Raw genomic sequence first — 19765 nt, 5'->3', positions numbered from 1 at the left:
AAATAGAAAAGATATAAATTTTCTTAATTTTTTAACATTTTCAGAACGTTTATTAAATGCTATTAGTGATATTAAACAGAATCTTGCTTTAAAATATCGCAAACAGAATGTGGGCGAAAATGCCGATGAGGTGGAACAACAAATTGAAAGAATTTATAAACATGCTATAGGTAAGTTAAGATTTTAAAGTACATATTTTTAAGAAAAACTTTTCATCATTCTGAAATATTTTACTATTATTGTACCCTTCACCACCTTCGTGGGAAGGGTATATATATGTCCGTCATTCCGTCCCCATAAAGCAGAGTCATTTAAGCTATGTCCGTCTATATGTTTGTTGAAATCAACTTTTTGAAGATCCCATGTATCTTCGGGATCCAAATCCTCAATAATTCTGTCAGACATGCTTTCGAGAAGAAGGACTAAATGAGAACTTATAACATATACTTCTTGATACTTTTTTCGATCTTCAAAAAGTACTTTTTGGTTTTTATGCAATATTAAACCTAGAAACATGAAATTAAGCATATACAGCCCGGTGTAAGTGAGAACCAAAAAAAGGGAATTTTTTGGTACTTTTTTTTTGTTCTTCAAAAGGTACTTTTTGAATTTTTGTATAATATTGAACCTAGAAACATGAAATTAAGCATGTGGAGCCCGAAGTAGATGAGAAGTTAAAAAAGGAGACTTTTTGGTACTTTTTCCTTTGTCAAAAGGTACTTTTTTGAATTTTTCTATAATATTGAACCTAGAAACATGAAATTAAGCATGCTGAGCCCGAAGTAAATGAGAACTTATCAAAAGGGACTTTTTGGTACTTTTTCCTCCTTCAAAATGTACTTTTTAAATTTTTCTTTAATATTGAACCTTGAAACATGAAATTAAGATTGTACGGAATAAATGAGAACCCAAAAACGGGCTATTTAGTACTTTTTCTTTCTTCAAAAGGTACTTTTGGAATTTTCTATATAATTGAACCTAGAAACATGATATTAAGCATGTAGAGCCCGAAGTAAATGAAAACTTATAAAAGGGGACTTTTTGGTACTTTTGCGTTCTTCAAAAGGTACTTTTGGACTTTTATGTAACATTGAACATAGAAACATGAAATTAACCATGTAGAGTCTGAAAAATAATGAGAACTTATAAAAATTAAGTTGTTCAAAATAGTTTTTTAGAAAAAGTAGTATGTTTGGTACTTTTCCAAAATTTGTTTAGAAAAAGTAGTTTTTTCTAATTTTTTTTTGCATAAATTTACTTTTGGTTATTAAAAATCTTAAAAAAGTCATTTTAGAAAAGAGTAGTATTTTAACTACTTTTTAATTATTTTTTTATAAAAGTTTTGTTTTATTGTTTATAAAATTGCTAAAAATATATTTTTGTCTAATAAGCTTCAGAATGCTAAAAATCATTTAAGTTGTTCAAATAGTTTTTTAAAAAAGTAGTATTTTTGCTACTTTTTCAAAATTTGTTTAGAAAAAGTTTTTTTTTTTTAATATTTTGCATAAATTCACTTTTTGTTATTAAAAATCATTGAATAAGTCATTTTAGAAAAGAGTAGTATTTTAACTACTTTTTTATTATTTCTTTAAAAAAGTTTTGTTTTTTTGTTTATAAAAGTGCTAAATAAATAAATTTTTGTTTAATAAGCTCCAGAATGCTAAAAAACATCACTTAAGTTGTTCTAAATAGTTTTTTAGAAAAAGTAGTATTTTTGCTACTTTTTCAAATTTGTTTAGAAAAAGTAGTTTTTTCTAATTTTTTTTTTTTTTTTTTTTTTTTTGAATAAATTTACTTTTGGTTATTAAAAATCCTAAAAAAGTCATTTTAGAAAAGAGTAGTATTTTAACTACTTTTTTATTATATTTTTTATAAAAGTTTTGTTTTATTGTTTATAAAATTGCTAAAAATATATTTTTGTTTAATAAGCTCCAGAATGCTAAAAAAATCATTTAAGTTGTTCAAAATAGTTTTTTAAAAAAAGTAGTATTTTAGCTACTTTTTCATAATTTGTTAAAAAAAAAAGTTTTTTTATATTTTTTTCCAAAAATTGTGTTAAAAATCAATTTACGGTTACTAAAAATCTTTAAAAAATCATTTTTGAAAAGATTAGTATTTTTAGTACATTTTTAAAGAAAAATTTTTTTTTAATAAATTTCGGTTCTGTGGACTCCAGAATGCTAAAAAAATCATTTAATTTGTTAAAAATTGCTTTTTAGAAAAAGTAGTATTTTTGTTACTTTTTCAAACTTTATTAAGAAAAAGTTATTTCTTTTAATTTTTTCAAAAAATTGTATTAAAAATCACTTATGGTTACTAAAAATCTTTCAAAATTCATTTTCGAAAAGAGTAGTATTTTTAGTACTTTTTTTTAAATATTTTTTTATAAAATTTTGGTTCTGTGGGCTTTAGAATGCTGAAAAAAATCACTTAAACTATTTAGTTCAAATTAGTTTTTTATAAAAAAAAGTAGTATTTTTGCTACTTTTTCAAAATTTGTTTAGAAAAAGTTTTTTTCTAAATATTTTGCATAAATTCACTTTAGGTTATTAAAAGTCAATGAAATAGTAATTTTAGAAAAGAGTAGTATTTTTACTACTTTTTGGTTTCTGTTCTCCAGATTTCTAAAAAAATAACTACTTTTCAATCAACACAAGATTTTTGTAAAACTAATTTTATTTTATTTAATGTTTGTTTAATAAGCTCCAGAATGTTAAAAAAATCATAATTTTTTTTAAAAATGGCATTTTAGAAAAAGTAGTATTTTTGCTACTTTTTCATAATATTTTTTTCAAAAATTGTGGTAAAAATCTATTACGGTTACTAAAAATCCTTAAAAACACTTTTTAGAAAAAAGTAGTTTTTTTTACTACTTTTTTAAAATTATTTTTTTTATAAAATTTTTGTTTTGGTGACCTGTAGAAGGCTAAAAATAATATATTTTTTATTAAAACATGATTTTTAAAAAAGTAGTATTTCTACTACTTTTTTTTTAAATGTTATTTTATTTAAATTTTTGTTTTTAGGGACTTACGTGTAACAAAATGTATTAATTTCTTTTCTTTTTTTGTGTTAATTGCAGGAGGTTTAGCTATTGCTGGCGGTAGCACGGATTTTGTAAATAAAGTTTTGGAAAATGTTAAAAATGGCCAACCCCAGGGGGGTTTGGAAGAACTCCGAAATACCTAAATATTTTCTCATCAATTTACAAAAATAAACGTAATAACAAAAATCTATAAATTAAAACAAATACAAAGATAAAGAAACACTGCAACATAAGAGGCAAAATACAATATTTTTAAAAATATAAAGATAAAACGATTGATTGAAAGCAAATGAAAAAAAAAAAGTATAAAAACAAGTAAGAATTAAATATTTAACAAGAAAACATTTTTTTTTTTATTTTTTTGTAAAATGCTACCAGTTTTACCTGTTTTTATTATAAAATAAAAATGTGTATAAATATATAATTTTTTAAAATGTTTTATTTTACTGTTTTATTAATATGATTTTTTAAGCATTTGTTTGTTAAGTTTAATTTTTTAAGTTGAAAACTTTTTTTTAAGGAAGACCCTTTAAAATGCTGTTTTATTAATTTATATTTTATATAAAAAACGTTCTATTTTTTATTAAATTTATTTGCTGTCATATTATTAATTGTTAATGTTTAAAGTTTTGTTACTGTTAAACATGATTTAAAAAAAAGTGGGGTCCTTTAGTTTATTTTTTTTAAATAATTTTTTAAATTTTTATATAAAAAAACGCAAAAACCACAATAATTAAAAAAAAAACGAAAAGTTTATAAATTATATTTTATCTAATAAAGTTTAAACGCACTAAATGTTTTCTTTTTATCCCAAAACTGTATAATAAATAATATTATTATTAATTAATTATTAAATCTATAAATATATTCTATAAAATATGTTAAACAAAAAACAAATTTAATAACTAACTTACTTATAGAGTTCTTATCTAATTATATACATTTTTTTCTAGGTGTATATAACAAAATATATTTTATTTTTAATTAAATATTTGTTTGCAAAAAAAAAAAAAAAGCATGAAGAAAAAAACAAAAGCAAAAACAAACATTTATATAAAATACAACATATTTTTACATGGTGATATATTTTTTAATTTTTTTTTTTCTATTTTTTAATTTTTAAGTTTAAAACTATTATTTTTCTTTATATTTTATTATAATTTAAGTTTGTTTTATTAAAAAAACGAAAAAAAAAAAAACAAAATTACCTACACTTATTATATACTTTATAATTATATATATATAATTTTTTCTAAATAAACCAACCCAATATTTAATATCTAAATATGAAAAGAAAAAAAAAAAAAAACTAAACAAAAAAACTGTATAATTTAATTTGAGTTTAATTAATTTTTATTAAATTATTGTTACTGTGTTTTTGTTTGTAATTTGTTTATACATTTATTTACTTTTCTTTAAGTTTGTTCTTCTTTTTCCGTAAGATATTTAAAAAAAAAAAACAAATTGTGTCCCCTTAGATTTCATTCCTGGGTTTCCTAAGTTCATGCTGAATTTTATTAAAATGTCTATTTTTTTTATTATTTGATCATGAGCAATATTGCCTTCAAGTTTCTTTTATAATATTTCTTTCACAATCCTTATTGACTCCTGATTTAAATTCGAAAAATCTAGAGCTTAAAGTATATTTTTCTAAAGGTTTTGTTTTAGTTCAGAGTTTTTTGTAGTTCTGTTCTAGCTCTATTCTAGTTCAGTTCTAATTCAGTTTCAGTTAAGTTCTAGTTCAGTTTTAGTCCTCTTCTAGATTTGCTCTATTCTATTCTAATTCTAGATTTATTCTAGTTCAGTTCTGGTTCAGTTCTAGTTCAATTCTAGTTCAGTTCTAGTTCAGTTCTAGTTCAGTTCTAGTTCAGTTCTAGTTCTGTTCTAGTTCTGTTCTAGTTCAGTTCTAGTTCTAGTTCAGTTCTAGTTCAGTTCTAGTTCAGTTCTAGTTCAGTTCTAGTTCAGTTGTAGTTCAGTTCTAGTTCAGTTCTAGTTCAGTTCTAGTTCAGTTCTAGTTCAGTTCTAGTTCAGTTCTAGTTCAGTTCTAGTTCAGTTCTAGTTCAGTTCTAGTTCAGTTCTAGTTCTGTTCTAGTTCAGTTCTAGTTCAGTTCTAGTTCAGTTCTAGTTCTGTTCTAGTTCTGTTCTAGTTCAGTTCTAGTTCAGTTCTAATTCAGTTCTAGTTCAGTTGTAGTTCAGTTCTAGTTCAGTTCTAGTTCAGTTCTAGCTCCGTTCTAGTTCTGTTCTAGTTTTGTTTTAGTTCTGTTCTAGCTCCGTTCTAGTTCTGTTCTAGTTTTGTTCTAGTTCTGTTCTAGTTTTGTTTTAGTTCTGTTCTAGCTCCGTTCTAGTTCTGTTCTAGTTCTGTTCTAGTTCTTTTCTAGTTCTGTTCTAGTTTTGTTCTAGTTCAGTTCTAATTCAGTTCTAGTTCAGTTCTACTTCAGTTCTAGTTCCGTTCTAGTTCAGTTCTAATTCAGTTCTAGTTCATTTCTAGTTCAGTTCTAGTTCAGTTCTAGTTCAGTTCTAATTTAGTTCTAGTTCAGTTCTAGTTCAGTTCTAGTTCAGTACTAGTTCTGTTCTAGTTCAGTTCTAGTTCAGTTCTAGTTCTGTTCTAGTTCTGTTCTAGTTCAGTTCTAGTTCAGTTCTAATTCAGTTGTAGTTCAGTTGTAGTTCAGTTCTAGTTCAGTTCTAGTTCAGTTCTAGCTCCGTTCTAGTTCTGTTCTAGTTTTGTTTTAGTTCTGTTCTAGCTCCGTTCTAGTTCTGTTCTAGTTTTGTTCTAGTTCTGTTCTAGTTTTGTTTTAGTTCTGTTCTAGCTCCGTTCTAGTTCTGTTCTAGTTCTGTTCTAGTTCTTTTCTAGTTCTGTTCTAGTTTTGTTCTAGTTGTAGTTCAGTTCTAGTTCAGTTCTAGTTCAGTTCTAGTTCAGTTCTAGTTCAGTTCTAGTTCAGTTCTAGTTCAGTTCTAGTTCAGTTCTAGTTCAGTTCTAGTTCAGTTCTAGTTCAGTTCTAGTTCTGTTCTAGTTCAGTTCTAGTTCAGTTCTAGTTCCGTTCTAGTTCAGTTCTAATTCAGTTCTAGTTCAGTTTAGTTTTAGTTCAGTTCTATTTAAGTTCTAGTTCAGTTCTAGTTCAGTTTTAGTTCAGTTCCAGTTCAGTTCTAGTTCAGCTCTAGTTCAGATCTATTTCTATTCTAGCTTTGTTCTAATTCTGTTCTAGTTCCGTTCTAGTTCTTTTCTAGTTCTCTTCTAGTTCTGTTCTAGTTCTGTTCTAGTTCTGTTCTAGTTCTGTTCTAGTTCAGTTCTCGTTCTGTTCTAGTTCGATTATAGTTCATTTCTAGTTCTATTCTAGTACTTTTCTAGTTCAGTTCTTGATCAGTTCTAGTGTAGTTTTACTTCAGTTCTTTTCATCCCATAGAAGTTTCATGGACCTTTCCACCGTTCCATTATTTCAATTCGCTGTATGAGATTCTCTCGTCTTCTGTTTTCGGTCTTCGTTGCGTCGAATAAATTTCCCTTTCCTTTGTAGCAAGTGTTTATTTAATTGGCGATTATTCCCAATGGCCATGTGATGCAAAATGTTCAAAAATTTGCAATCGATGTTACAAATTTGAATTGAATAAAATCTTTATCATTGTTGTTGATTTCGACTTTATAAACTCTGAAAATATCATGAAAATTGAGATATTTTTTTTTTAGTTATTTCAATTTATTTTGTTTTTATCAATTTAAAAAACCATATTTTATCAATTTAAAGCAAAATTTTGTTAAAAAGAAAATAATTAAACTTGTAGGTATTTTAAAGCATTATTTTATGGCAACGTATGGTGTTCATTTTGTTTTTAAATTTATAAAAAGTAATAAAATTTAGTTAACATAATTTTTTTTAGATTCTTTTTTATAAATGGCAAATTTAGTTTTCGTTTCTTTAAAAATGCTATTAAACTAAAATTTAACTTTAAAAATTAAGAAAACTAACATTTACTAAATCTCTCTCTAACCTAAGTACCTTGAAATGGCAAAGTAAGGAAGATTTTCAAAAAATGTCTAAGAATTGAAAAAAAAAAAAATTTAAGATTTGTGTGTTTAAACAATAAAATTTAACTATGATGATTTGTTTAATTAATTAAACATTAAAAAAAGATAATTATGTAATAAAATAAGTGATAAGTTTAAAACTTTTATTAAGTTCTAAACTTAATAAAAAAACAAGAATTTGAAAGAAATTCAAAAAAATTAAGATTTAAAAGAAAATATAAAAAAGAATTTCAAAACGAATTGACAGTGAAACGACGAATTAGTTTATAGGTTAGTTTTTATAACAAATTATTTTATTGTTAAAATTTTGTTCATGTATAATGTATGAAAATTTGTAATTTTTTTTTGGAAATTGAATTGAAAAGTAACAGTTTTGTAAAATATTTAAGAATGACATATAATTATATAGGATTTTATTGTTTATAAATAAGGTTTTAGGTGTGTTTATTTTTTTTCTAAATTTAATAAAACATTGCAATTATTTTAGAAATTTTTATTTTGAATTTCAAATGAAAACATAATTTTGGATGTATTATAGAAGATATATACAGGCCTGTCACAGAATTTCATTCCGATCGAAAGTGGAATTATTTCCGTATTTTTGCTTCTTCTAAAAAAGAAAACGAAAAATTCTTTCGGAATGAAACCACTTTCAGTTTTTGAAGTGGAATTGATATTTGTATGTAGTTAACGCTTTTCTTAGTTTTAATAATAAGAACCTTTACTAAAAACATGGTTCTTGTTTTGATTAGCTAAACAGGAACAATTTTAAATGAAATCTATATAATTTTATTCATTTTTTGTCAATTTACGAAATAATTCGGAATTTGGAGAAGCTAAAACAAAAATGATCGGAATAATAATACGGAATTGAAACCATTCCGATCGGAATGTGTGACAGACCTGATAGTTTCCAATTCTTTGGAAATCAAGGTAAAAGGCTTAATGTTCTTGTTCTATATCTAAATCGATTGGTTCATCTGGTTTAGAACCTTGTCCAATGTATGTTTTACATTTTTAAAATATTTTCTAAAAAAACGAGAAAAGAAAAATTTTTTTAGCACGCAAGTTCCTGTAAAAAATGTACAAAATTTTTAAATATTTAATACTTTATTAATAACAAATTTGAATTTGAAAAAAAAATGTATAAAAATAAGTTAAAAAGTAGTTAAGAAATTATTTTAGGATTTACAAATAAATTGAAAAAGAAACGACACTTATAAGCAAATTAAAAAAAACAAGATTCAACCCAAATTTTTCAACTGGAATTTTTTAAAAAAGTCTGCTGTTTCTTCATAAATACCTTCAAATCCCTATTCTTCGATATCGTAAGAATATTTAGTCATTATATATTCCCAATTATAGAATTCCATGGCGATCAAAAGTATTTTTTTAACTTTTTAAAATGAAAATTTCTCAAAATTTTAAAAAAAGTCGAAACCCAGAGACCAAAGTTCATTTATAAACGATTGAGCTCCATTGAAACCGAATCTGTGCTACCCATCTCTTCGGGTTTTCGAGATATAGTGTCTTAAAGTTTGCACAAAATTCCATTTTTACGGCATATTTGAGACCTTAGAACAGAATGAAGACACCTTTGTTTATAAATTTTGTTATATTATCTGAAAGTCTAATCTGTCGATTTTATAATGAACTCTTTAAGCTATGTTATGTATTTTTAAAAAATACCTTTATTTTAGGCAAAAACTTCCGAGGTCGGTATCTCAAATAATGAAAAAGATATAATAGAGGTTAAACCCTTATGTTAAAGTCGAGAGATTGAACTTTCAGATGATATAACAAATTTTAAAAATATAGGTGTTTACACACTGTTCTAACGTCTCTAAAACGGCATATTTTCAAACTTAATGTCACGATATCGAAAACCTTATGTAATGCAGATCTGATTCTTTGGTCTCTGGTTTAAAAATTTGTTGGACTATGTTACTCTTAGACATATTCCAAAAGATATTTAACCATATAAGACAATTTTAAATGAATTTATTTTGGAAATTGAAATTTTTTAGGAAAATATTCCCTGAAGAATATTAGACAGATCCAAAAAGATCCCCGAGTATATATAGCAGTTTTAAAGGACATATTTATTAAATATTCCGTTTCAGAATACTAAGAGATTGTTCCTCAGCCTTCGAAGGGAAGAGTAGTTATTTTGTAAATTGAAACGTTTTGTAAAGAAACGCGTCCCTCGTCAGCAGATCCGAAAACGTACCATATGTATATAGCATTATAATGTAATAGATCAATATGTTTTATGTCTAAAGATATTGTATCCAAATGGAAAATTCAGTACCGCGGTACCCCCACGACATTTTCGGTACTTTTTCTAACTTATTATATTTTGATAAATAGTTCACATACTAATCAATAGACCAGTCTATAGTCTAATCTATAGACTATATAATCTTGTCTATAGTCTAGTTTTACAGTCCAGTCTATAGTCTAGTCGATAGTATAGTCAATAGTATAGTCTGTAGTCTAGTCTATAGTCTAGTCCACAGTCTAGTCTATAATTTAGTCTATAGCCTAGTCTATAGTCTAGTATATAACCTAGTCTCGATTCTATTCTATATGCTAGGCTATAATCTAGTCTATTGTCTTGCCTACAGTCTATAGTCTAGTATATAGTCTAATCTATAGTCTAGTCTATAATGTAGTATATAATCTTGGTCTTGTCTATAGCCTAGTCTATAGTCTAGTCTATAGTCTAATTTACAGTCCAATCTATGGACTAGTCGATAGTCTAGTCTATAGTCTAATCTATAGTCTAGTCTATAGTGTAATATATGGTCTAGTCTATAGTCTACTATAGTTTACAATCCAATCTATAGACTAGTCGATAGTCTAGTCTATAGTATAGTATGAAGTCTAGACTATAGTCTAGTCAACAGTCTAGTCTATAATTTAGTCTATAGCCTAGTCTATAGTATAGTCTATAACCTAGTCTATAATCTATTCTATATATTAGGCTATAATCTATTATATTGTCTAGTCTGTAGTCTATAGTCTAGTATATAGTCTAATCTATAGTCTAGTCTATAGTGTAGTATATAATCTTGTCTATTGTCTAGTCTATAGTTTAGTCTATAGTCTAGTCTATAATCTAGTTTACAGTTTAATCTATAGACTAGTCGATAGTCTAGTCTATAGTATAGTATGTAGTCTAGTTTATAGTCTAGTCAACAGTCTAGTCTATAATTTAGTCTATAGCCTAGTCTATAGTATAGTCTATAACCTAGTCTATAATATATTCTATATTCTAGGCTATAATCTTGTCTATTGTCTAGTCCGTAGTCTATAGTCTAGTCTGTATTCCAGTGAATAGTCTAGATTATAGACTAGAATATGTATTCTAGTTTATAATCTAGACTGTAGTCTAGTCTATAGTATAGTCTATCTATAGACTAGAGAGATTTATCTAGGGGTCTTTGAAGAAAAACTGTTTCAGAACCCCAGATCTACAATAGGTTACACTAGTTACTGTATCAATCTATAGTGATCTTTCAATGGTGGCTTTTTAAAATGTGATTAGTTCACTATTAAGCAATCAATGGTACTGATATATTGTGGACCGAAATTCCTGCAAAGTTTTCAATAACAAGTTTCTGAGTTGCAAAAAATTTTTAAAATCTTTATGGGAAAGTTTGCAGGAAACGTTCTTTTGTATTATCTCAACTGATATATTCGTTCAATTTCACAGGTTTTCATCCGATCGCTTCAGTAATCTACTTTTTTTAATGATTTTCATATATCATATATAGTTTGAGGAATCGGCAGTAATATTGTCTGATTCCTATACTTGATTTAACTTCTTATTAAGGAAATTATTTCAAAAATTTGTTAAAAACTTTACAGTCCTCATTTTTAAAAGATTCTTATAGTTCGTTCCGAATTATGTTAGTTCCTGTAAAAGATATTGTTATGGAATTATTTTTTTTTTAAGATTTTGTTTCTTCTTCGTCTACTTTTGGACAAATACTAAGAAATAACTTTTAATTTGTAATTTTTTAAAAAAGTGAGGTTATAATTTCTTTCAGAAGTATTTGTAAAGAGAATTTTTTAAATCAATTCCAAATTTCCATAATTTTCTTGATTTTAATAAAGAAAGACTTAAACTATATTAAAGAAAGAAACAAAAAATACATAATTTTTGAAAGACATAAGGGAACATTTTAACAAAAAAGAATTTAAATTACAATTATTTAAAAAATCTTAAAAATATAAAAAAAAAACTTACAAAATATTCAATAAATAAAAATATTTAAAAATTAAAAAAAAAAAACAACATTTAACATAAAAATATAATAACAATTAATTAAAAAACACAAAAGAAGCAATTGACCAAAAAAAATCACAATTTTTAATGTAAAGTCCAGGGTTAAAGGTTAAATTATGAAAAATGTTTGAAAATTTTATAAAAAGAAAATGAACAGTGAAAAAAAAATTACAAATTATAAATGTTTAAATGTGCTTTAAATTAATGTGCTTCATTAACAAATTTATTTTATTTAATATATATTATACACAAACAAAATTTACATAAAAAATTAACAATTAAAATTAAGAAATAATATTTAATATTAAAAAAAATAAAAAATAAAATTATTATTAAAAAATTGGAAAGTTAAGAAAGAACAAGATCTGCCCTCCAAAAGTTAATTTGTTTTAAAGAAAATAAATTGTTTAAAAAATAAAATACAAAATAAAGTTTATAAGGAAGTTGTAAAATGAAAAATTTTAAACAAAATTTCAAATAATTTTTTAAAAATTTTTTATATAAAAGATACAAAAAATATGGAAATATGTTGAAAGTTAAAAGGATTTGAACCTGGGGTCTAACAGAGGAAAAACAAATTTAAATCTTTCCTTAATGTTTAACTCAATCAGGTTCGAATCCTATGGTCCACAGAGACATTTTTATTTAATTTATTTTTTATAAAAATTTTTTATATAAAATTTATTTGAAATTTAATTTCTTAATAACAACTTCCTGTAAAATTAAACCATAAGCCAGTCTTAAGCTTTAGCTTAAAATTTCAGAATAAAAACTATACCAAACAAAGGTTTCTGAAATCCAACATCAAACTAATACAATTTATAAAAAAAAAAACTACAAAATACAAACAAAAAAATACATTTGGAAAATAAACTACCTCAAAACATACAAAAATAAAAAATAATAATAAAAAACAAGGAAATTATTTATTAAAAACAAAAAAAAATTAAAATTATTTTTGTAAATATTTTAATTGGTGATAATTTTGTTGATTTTTTTTTAACAAAAACTAATAAAAAAATCAATAAAACTAAAACAAACATGCAAGAAATATTCTACAAATAAAACAAAAAGTAAAAAAAGTAAATATAAAAACTTTTTTAAATTTATTTTTGAATAAACTAAAAAAGTTTTCAAATAATTAAAAACAAAAAAAAAAATAAATGTTTTTTATTTTTCTTCAAATTTTCAAATGACCGAAAAACATTAAAAATTTTTACATACTGTGTTGAAAAGAAAATTATAAATTTTTTTAAATAATTTTAAGATTTAACAATTAAGCAACAAAAAAAAAATAATTTATCCAAAAACTACACTTACACAAGACACACAATTTATGTATAAAAACAAATATTTAAAAATATATACAGAAAAAAAAGAGTTTCATTGTAAAAAAAAAAAACTACTTTCAAATTATATATAAAATAATATTAAAAAAAAAACAAGAAAATAATAATAAAACAGAATAAAAACTGGGAATAAAAAAAGAAAAAAAAAAAAAAATTGAGTTTTTACTTCAGTTAAAAAAAATAATTAGTTACATGGCTAGTGAAAAGGTATATAGTTTATTACATGTGTCGTTTTCAACTACGACAACAGGCTACTCCATAGACTAGACAATAGACTAGTCTATAGACTAGATAACAGACTAATCTATGGACTAGACAACAGACTAGACAACAGACTAGTCTACAGACTAGACAACGGAGTAGACAACAGACTAGTCTGTAGACTAGACAACATACTAGTCTATAGACTAGACTACAGACTAGTATATAGACTAGACAACATATTAGTCCATAGACTAGACAACAGACTAGCCAACAGATTAGTCGGTAACATAGACAACAGAATAGTCTATAGACTAGACTACAGGCTAGTCTATCTAGTAAACAATAGACTAGTCTATAACAGAGTAGTATACAGACTAGACAACAGACTACCTCTTAGACTAGACATCATACTAGTCTATAGACCAGACAATCGACTAGTCTATTGAATAGACAACACTCTAGTCTATAAACTAAAAAACATAATAGTCTATATAATAGACAGCATATTAGTCTAAAGATTAGACAACAGACTAGTCTATAAACAAGTCTATTGACTAGACAACAGACTAGTCTACAGACTAGACAACAGACTAGCATATAGAGTAGACAACAGACTAGTCTATAGAGTAGACAACAGACTAGTCTATAGACTAGACAACAAACTACTCTATAGACTAGACAACAGACTAGTCTACAGACTAGACAACAGACTAGTCTACAGACTAGACAGCAGACTAGGGTATATACTAGACAACAGACTAGTCTATAGACAGCATACTAGTCTATAGACTAGCCAATAGACAACAGACTAGTTTATAGACAAGACAACAGACCAGTCTATATACTATATAACAGACTAGTCTATAGCCTAGGCAACAGACTAGTCTATGTACATGACAATAGACTATTCTATGTACTAGGCAGATAAGTCTATAACAGACAAGTCTATACACTATAGACAGACTTGTTAACAGACTAGTCTATAGACTATAGACTAGACAAAAGACTAGTCCAGAGACTAGACAGCAAACTGACCAATAGACTAGACAGCAGACTAATCTATAGACTACTCAATAGATTAGTCTATAGACTAGACAACAAACTAGACTATAGACTAGGCAACCGTCTAGTCTATTGACTAGGCAATAGACTAGTCTATTGACTAGACAACAGACTAGTTTATAGAATAGACAACCGACTAGTCTATAGAATAGAGAACATACTAGTCTATAGACTAGACAATATATTAGTTTATAGACTAGACAATAGACTAGTCTATAGAATGGACAACAGACCAATCGATAGACTAGACAACAGACTAGTCTATAGAATGGACAACAGACTAGCCTATAGAATAGAAAACAGACCAGTTGATAGACAACACAACATACTAGTCTATAGACTGTCGTATGGATCAGACAATAAACTAGTATATAGGCTAGACAACAGACTAGTCTATAGGCTAGACAACAGACTAGTATATAAGCTAGACAACAGCCTAGTCTATAGGCTAGACGACAGACTAGTCTATAGGATAGGCAACAGACTAGTATATAGGCTAAACAACAGACTATTATATAGGCTGGACAACAGACTAGTCTATAGGCTAGACAACAGACTTGTCTATAGACTGGACAACAGACTAGTCTATAGGCTGGACAGAAGACTATGTCTAAGTATAGGCTGGACAACAGATTAGTCTATAGGCTGGACAACAGAATAGTCTATAGGTTAGACAACAGACTAGTCTAGAGGCTAGACAACAGACTGGTCTATAGGCTAGACAGCATATTTGTTGTCAGAGTTTATAGCTAGTTAAATTCATTATTTTATTAGTTTAAATGCTTTAAAAAAACCTCCATAATATTTCACCTCAATTTTTCTTGTTTAAAATTAAATATATTCAAATGAAATGACAAGATCCCCCACACCTCTAGTAAAGCTACGAAACAACAATACTCATCTGGTAACACTTGACATGCGCATTCACCCTTAACTAACAAAAAATACAACTCTTCTTTGTCAACAACATACAACTCTGTTTTTAGTCACCACCAAGAAATTTATTCACCAGTCTGGTGTTTTGTTAATAAAATTCACCTTTTTTACTTTTGTATCTTATAATTCCTATAATCTTTTTTCTTAAAATGTTTGTATAAATAGTAGATTCAAATGGTTACATTTGTTCTTGCTTCGGCAGAACATATACTAAAATTGGAACGATACAGAGAAGATTAGCATGGCCCCTGCGCAAGGATGACACGCAAAATCGTGAAGCGTTCCACATTTTTTTGTCAAAATCAAGCTGGACAATGTAATTAAAAAAGAAAATTGAAAAGTCATAAAGTTTAATAATTTTAGTGATAAGAGGAATATTTGAACAAATCTTTCTAATAATTAAATATTTTAAAGTTCAATATTTTATAAATTTATTAAATTTTATCAATTATGTAAATTAAATAAAATATTAAAAAAATCTTTAGTTTGACTAGAAAATTCTTACAAAAATAATTGTAACAAAAGATCTATAAATGTTGCTCACTTCCATATTATTTTCAGAAGGGTAGTATAGGTAGCAAATCTCTTCTTTTACTCAGGTAGCGATAACAATAACAAAAACCCTTATAAGTTGATGTTTCTAACATATAGTATTTGTGTTTTAATAATTCCCATTTTCTTTTTTCTTAAAAAGTACGTTTAAATAGTTTATTAAAGTATTGAACCTTGTTCTTGCTTCGGCAGAACATATACTAAAATTGGAACGATACAGAGAAGATTAGCATGGCCCCTGCGCAAGGATGACACGCAAAATCGTGAAGCGTTCCACATTTTTTTGTTGAAATTTTCTTAACTTCTTAAATAAATCTATTGATTAAGTTTTAATAAATAAAATAAAATTTGTAAAGTTTAACCTAAGCTCTGAACTGAATACAGGCAACTCCCGGCATAACGAATGATATAATGTCAGGACCTTTCATTAAATCGAAAAATTCGTTATATCGGAGGGTATTATGCGTTTGTGCTGATGTTTTATCAGAATCACTTTTTAAGTCGATTTTAATATTCTCCTGACCCTGAGTAGCCAGTATTTTGTATACCCAAGGCGTTTTCTGGTCTTGGTTAAGGGGTTTTTAAACTAGATCTTAAAGGCGAGCGTGTAATAGATTCTACAGTGGATTCATTGGAAACATTAGGGATCATGGTGCTCATAGAGGCCTCTGAGGCTCGGTCACAGAAATGCCTTTATAAGAGAAAAATTTCATTCTTTCTTACCATTTTTATTTCTTGGTTCTTCAAAGCCTGGATTATTTATCGTTGAGACTGATGAACGTGAGGCAGCATCTGATGGGATCACCACCAGCTTTTTAAACATTGTATAAAGCCAATACAAATACATAGATATATACTTAACATATGTAATAACAATAATCCAAGATCTGAAACAATTCCACTTCAGTTTTAGATCGATTCCCTTCAGTTTGGGTTCTGTTATGGTTCTGTTCTTTTCTTGAATTTTGATGAAATATTGGTCCCAGGTCCATTCTGAGTCAATTTTTGGATTCAGCATGGGATTTTACCAGAAAGGTGAATTTCCAACCAGATTCGGCCAGTAGTTTATGTGTTTGAAGCAAAAATAAAAAAAAAAAATCAGAAATTTTGAATAATGTTGGACCTAGGTCCCATACTGCAACAAAATTTCAAATTTATTTTTTTGTTTGCTTTAATCTCGTAAACTACTGGCCGAATATGGCTGGAAACTCACCTTTCTGGTGAATTCCCATGCTGAATCTGAAAATGGACTCAGAATTGACCTAGGTCTATTGCTTCATCAAAATTCCCGAAAATTTTTTATTTTGAACAATTTGTGTTGTTATTTCGGCATCTTAAGGCCGAGGGAAACTGAAATTTGTCATTTAAGACTAAAATCTATGCTGGATCCAAAAATGGTTTCAGAATTGTGCTAGGTACAATATTTCATAAAAATTTCAGAGCAGAAATTGTGAACCAAATATCCCACGAAATTTCATTTCACATCAAGTTTTTTCTAATATGTGAGGTTCTTGTCTTGGCTAGTAAAATTTTCAATAGTCAAGACAAGAACCCCACAAATGTAGAGAAAATTTTAATGACTGTTGGACCTAGAACCAAAAAAGTACAACAAAATCTCTTAAACTACTGGCAGAATTAAGCTTGAAAGTGACCTTTCAGTTAAAGAACCACTCTGAATCCAAAAATGGACTCTGAAGAAACCTAAGACCTATAATTTAATCAAAATTTCCGATATTGTGTCCGAAAGTGTATAGAAAGTGGTCATTGTGGTATCTAATGTAGTGTTTTTACACCCTACATATAAACTTACCTCTGAATGTTCCATTTTATCCATTTTATTACCTATCTCGATGTGAAATTTGAAGTAGATAATCACAATAGTACAAAAGTTGTAACACTTAAAGTTTAACAGTTGGGAGCGTTTTATATTTGAAAGTGTCTGCAAAGAACTGTTTTACCAATATGCCTATAACATCCAAAATCTGAAAAATATTTGTGTAAAATTTTCAGGCTCCAATAGAATGGAATATGAGCTATCAGCTAATGTTAAAATTTTTCACCCGAATCAACGAAAAGTTTTAAAATTTCAAAGCTTTACTTGAAAAACGCTTATAACCGAAGCGTTAATACTCAAGGTACAATTTTAGTTATACAGTATTAAAGTTCATTTTGTAAACTAGTTCCTTGTGAAATTTCATTTCAATTTGGTTGAAAAATAAAGAAGTTATGGGTTAAAATGTGTAGATATTCAAATTTTCAAAAAATTGGCAAAACTTGAACGTTCAATTTTTCATGAATTAATAGGTGAACAGAACATCATAGAAAGCAAATGGTTTAAGAACTATTTTACAAATTTGCTTATAACTTTTGAAGTATAAGTAATATTAAAGCAATATTGGTTTCATATAAAAGCTGGAAATTTGAGCTTTCTAATGCCAAGAAAATTTTCCGCCCACTGCCACGCCCACTTAATTTAATTAAGATTTTAAGTTTAAAGACGGCTAGACGACTCAGGAGGTAATAAATTTTCCGATTTTATCTTTTGTCATCTTATAGTTCATTTCATTTTATATATTGGAGCAAAAATTTGACCTGATAGTCCCAGTAATAGAGTAGTTATAACACTATAACCATAACAGGTTTAACATTATGGACAAAGGAATGTTTTGCTTATTTAGTTATAACATTTTTCCGTGGGTAGACTGCAAGTCCCTCTTGGTCTGTAGATCTTTAAGAAATCATTCCACAAAAAGAAAACACTCCTTCATTTAAGTTTGTTTTTTTTTTATTATTTAGTTTTAACATAAATATAGTTCAATTTGTTTTCAAATATTTATAAAATTTTACAAAAAAGAAAAACATACAAGATTACAAAAACTAAAATTTAAATAAAAAAGTTTAGAGAACATTTAACATACATATACTTTGAGCTTTGAACAGTACTTAAGATAAAATAAATACAACTCAAATAAATTACCCAAAAAATTAAGCAACATTTCTTTTAAATCATAAAAAAACTAATAAAAATTCTAAGAGTATAAAAAGAGATAGAGAGCTTTAGTTTATCTTTTGTATCCAAAAATAAAAATTATATTACGAGATTACTAATATAGAGATTAATTTTTTATTCCGAATAACATTTACTCATGTTTATGCTCAGGCTGTAAATCAAACCAAGTGTTAAGACCTTCCTCTGAGATTTCTGGTTCATTAAGGGGAATTTTGAGCTGTGAAGAAAGAAGCAAAATTAATAAATTAATAAAGGATGATAAGTACATAAAACAAGAGTACTAAAAATAGTACACAAAAATAGCACAAGAGAACTAGTTTGGCTTTAAGGCATTTAACCCACAAGTACCTTTAAGTAGGTATGAAATTGTAACCAGAATATGTATGTACATAATCTACATATTGTATGTTAAATGTGTGTTTTATCATTTCTCTCAAATAAGGGTGTTTTTATAACTTAGATCTTTGTAAAGACTATTTACATTTTCTATTTTCTACCTAGTTTCTATTTGGTTTTGAAACCAAAGTACAATTTAGTTTTATAATTCCCATATTCTTTTTCCTTAAAATGTACGTACAAATAGTAGCTTTAAGTAGAGTACCTTGTTCTTGCTCCGGCAGAACATATACTAAAATTGGAACGATACAGAGAAGATTAGCATGGCCCCTGCGCAAGGATGACACGCAAAATCGTGAAGCGTTCCACATTTTTTTGTGAAATAGAATTCAAAGACTTTGTAATAAAAATTGGATTTTTTTTGAAAGGATTTAGAAATTTGTTAAGCGAAAGAAGACGGTTGAATAGAGTTTAATATAGACCCGTTAAAATTTTACCTAGATCCTCGTCTTATAGATATTATTGTTATCAATTTTAAATAGTTCTTATTTAAAGTAAACTGATTTTAAACTAACTAACTAACTAACTAACTAACTAACTAACTAACTAACTAACTAACTAACTAACTAACTAACTAACTAACTTAACTAACTAACTAACTAACTAACTAACTAACTAACTAACTAACTAACTAACTAACTAACTAACTAACTAACTAACTAACTAACTAACTAACTACTAACTAACTAACTACTAACTAACTAACTAACTAACTAACTAACTAACTAACGAACTACTAACTAACTAACTAACTAACTAACTAACTAACTAACTAACTAACTAACTAACTAACTAACTAACTAACTAACTAACTAACTAACTAACTAACTAACTAACTAACTAACTAACTAACTAACTAACTAACTAACTAACTAACTAACTAACTAACTAACTA

The 19765-nt window shown here is 26.7% G+C and overlaps 2 protein-coding genes and 3 non-coding genes across 14 annotated transcripts in view; 4 read left to right on the top strand and 1 right to left on the bottom strand.

Moving 5' to 3' along the window:
* Nucleotides 1-3336, top strand: part of LOC119603876 (protein CREBRF homolog) — a 57711-nt gene extending 54375 nt beyond the window's left edge. For both annotated transcript variants that reach the window (XM_037956139.1, XM_037956137.1), the window contains exons 5-6: nucleotides 45-170; nucleotides 3083-3336. In XM_037956139.1, coding sequence (XP_037812067.1) covers nucleotides 45-170; nucleotides 3083-3189 — 233 coding nt within the window. In that variant the 3' untranslated portion in view covers nucleotides 3190-3336. The remainder of the gene's footprint in view (nucleotides 1-44; nucleotides 171-3082) is intronic.
* An 11762-nt stretch (nucleotides 3337-15098) lies between these two features.
* Nucleotides 15099-15205, top strand: LOC119603893. Its single transcript, XR_005231444.1, has one exon. It is a non-coding gene; the product is annotated as a U6 spliceosomal RNA (small nuclear RNA).
* Nucleotides 15206-15640: 435 nt separating this feature from the next.
* LOC119603892 lies at nucleotides 15641-15747 on the top strand. Its single transcript, XR_005231443.1, has one exon. It is a non-coding gene; the product is annotated as a U6 spliceosomal RNA (small nuclear RNA).
* A 2483-nt stretch (nucleotides 15748-18230) lies between these two features.
* The window catches only part of LOC119603885 (extended synaptotagmin-2-A), an 82229-nt gene continuing 80694 nt past the window's right edge, over nucleotides 18231-19765 (bottom strand). For 6 of the 9 annotated variants that reach the window (XM_037956156.1, XM_037956163.1, XM_037956160.1 and 3 more), the window contains one exon: nucleotides 18237-18691. In XM_037956156.1, coding sequence (XP_037812084.1) covers nucleotides 18605-18691 — 87 coding nt within the window. In that variant the 3' untranslated portion in view covers nucleotides 18237-18604. Of the gene's footprint in view, nucleotides 18692-19765 lie in introns of all 9 variants that reach the window. The other 3 variants (XM_037956162.1, XM_037956158.1, XM_037956155.1) reach the window with 3 other exon arrangements.
* Nucleotides 19079-19185, top strand: LOC119603894. The gene has a single exon (XR_005231445.1). It is a non-coding gene; the product is annotated as a U6 spliceosomal RNA (small nuclear RNA).

This window comes from Lucilia sericata, unplaced genomic scaffold, assembly GCF_015586225.1.
Source record: "Lucilia sericata isolate MDLA Ls3-8-SP2 unplaced genomic scaffold, ASM1558622v1 Contig000345F_arrow, whole genome shotgun sequence".
Lineage (NCBI taxonomy): Eukaryota > Metazoa > Arthropoda > Insecta > Diptera > Calliphoridae > Lucilia > Lucilia sericata.
The sequence above is the reverse complement of the archived record's forward strand: the minus strand, read 5'-3'. Positions and strand labels throughout refer to the sequence as shown.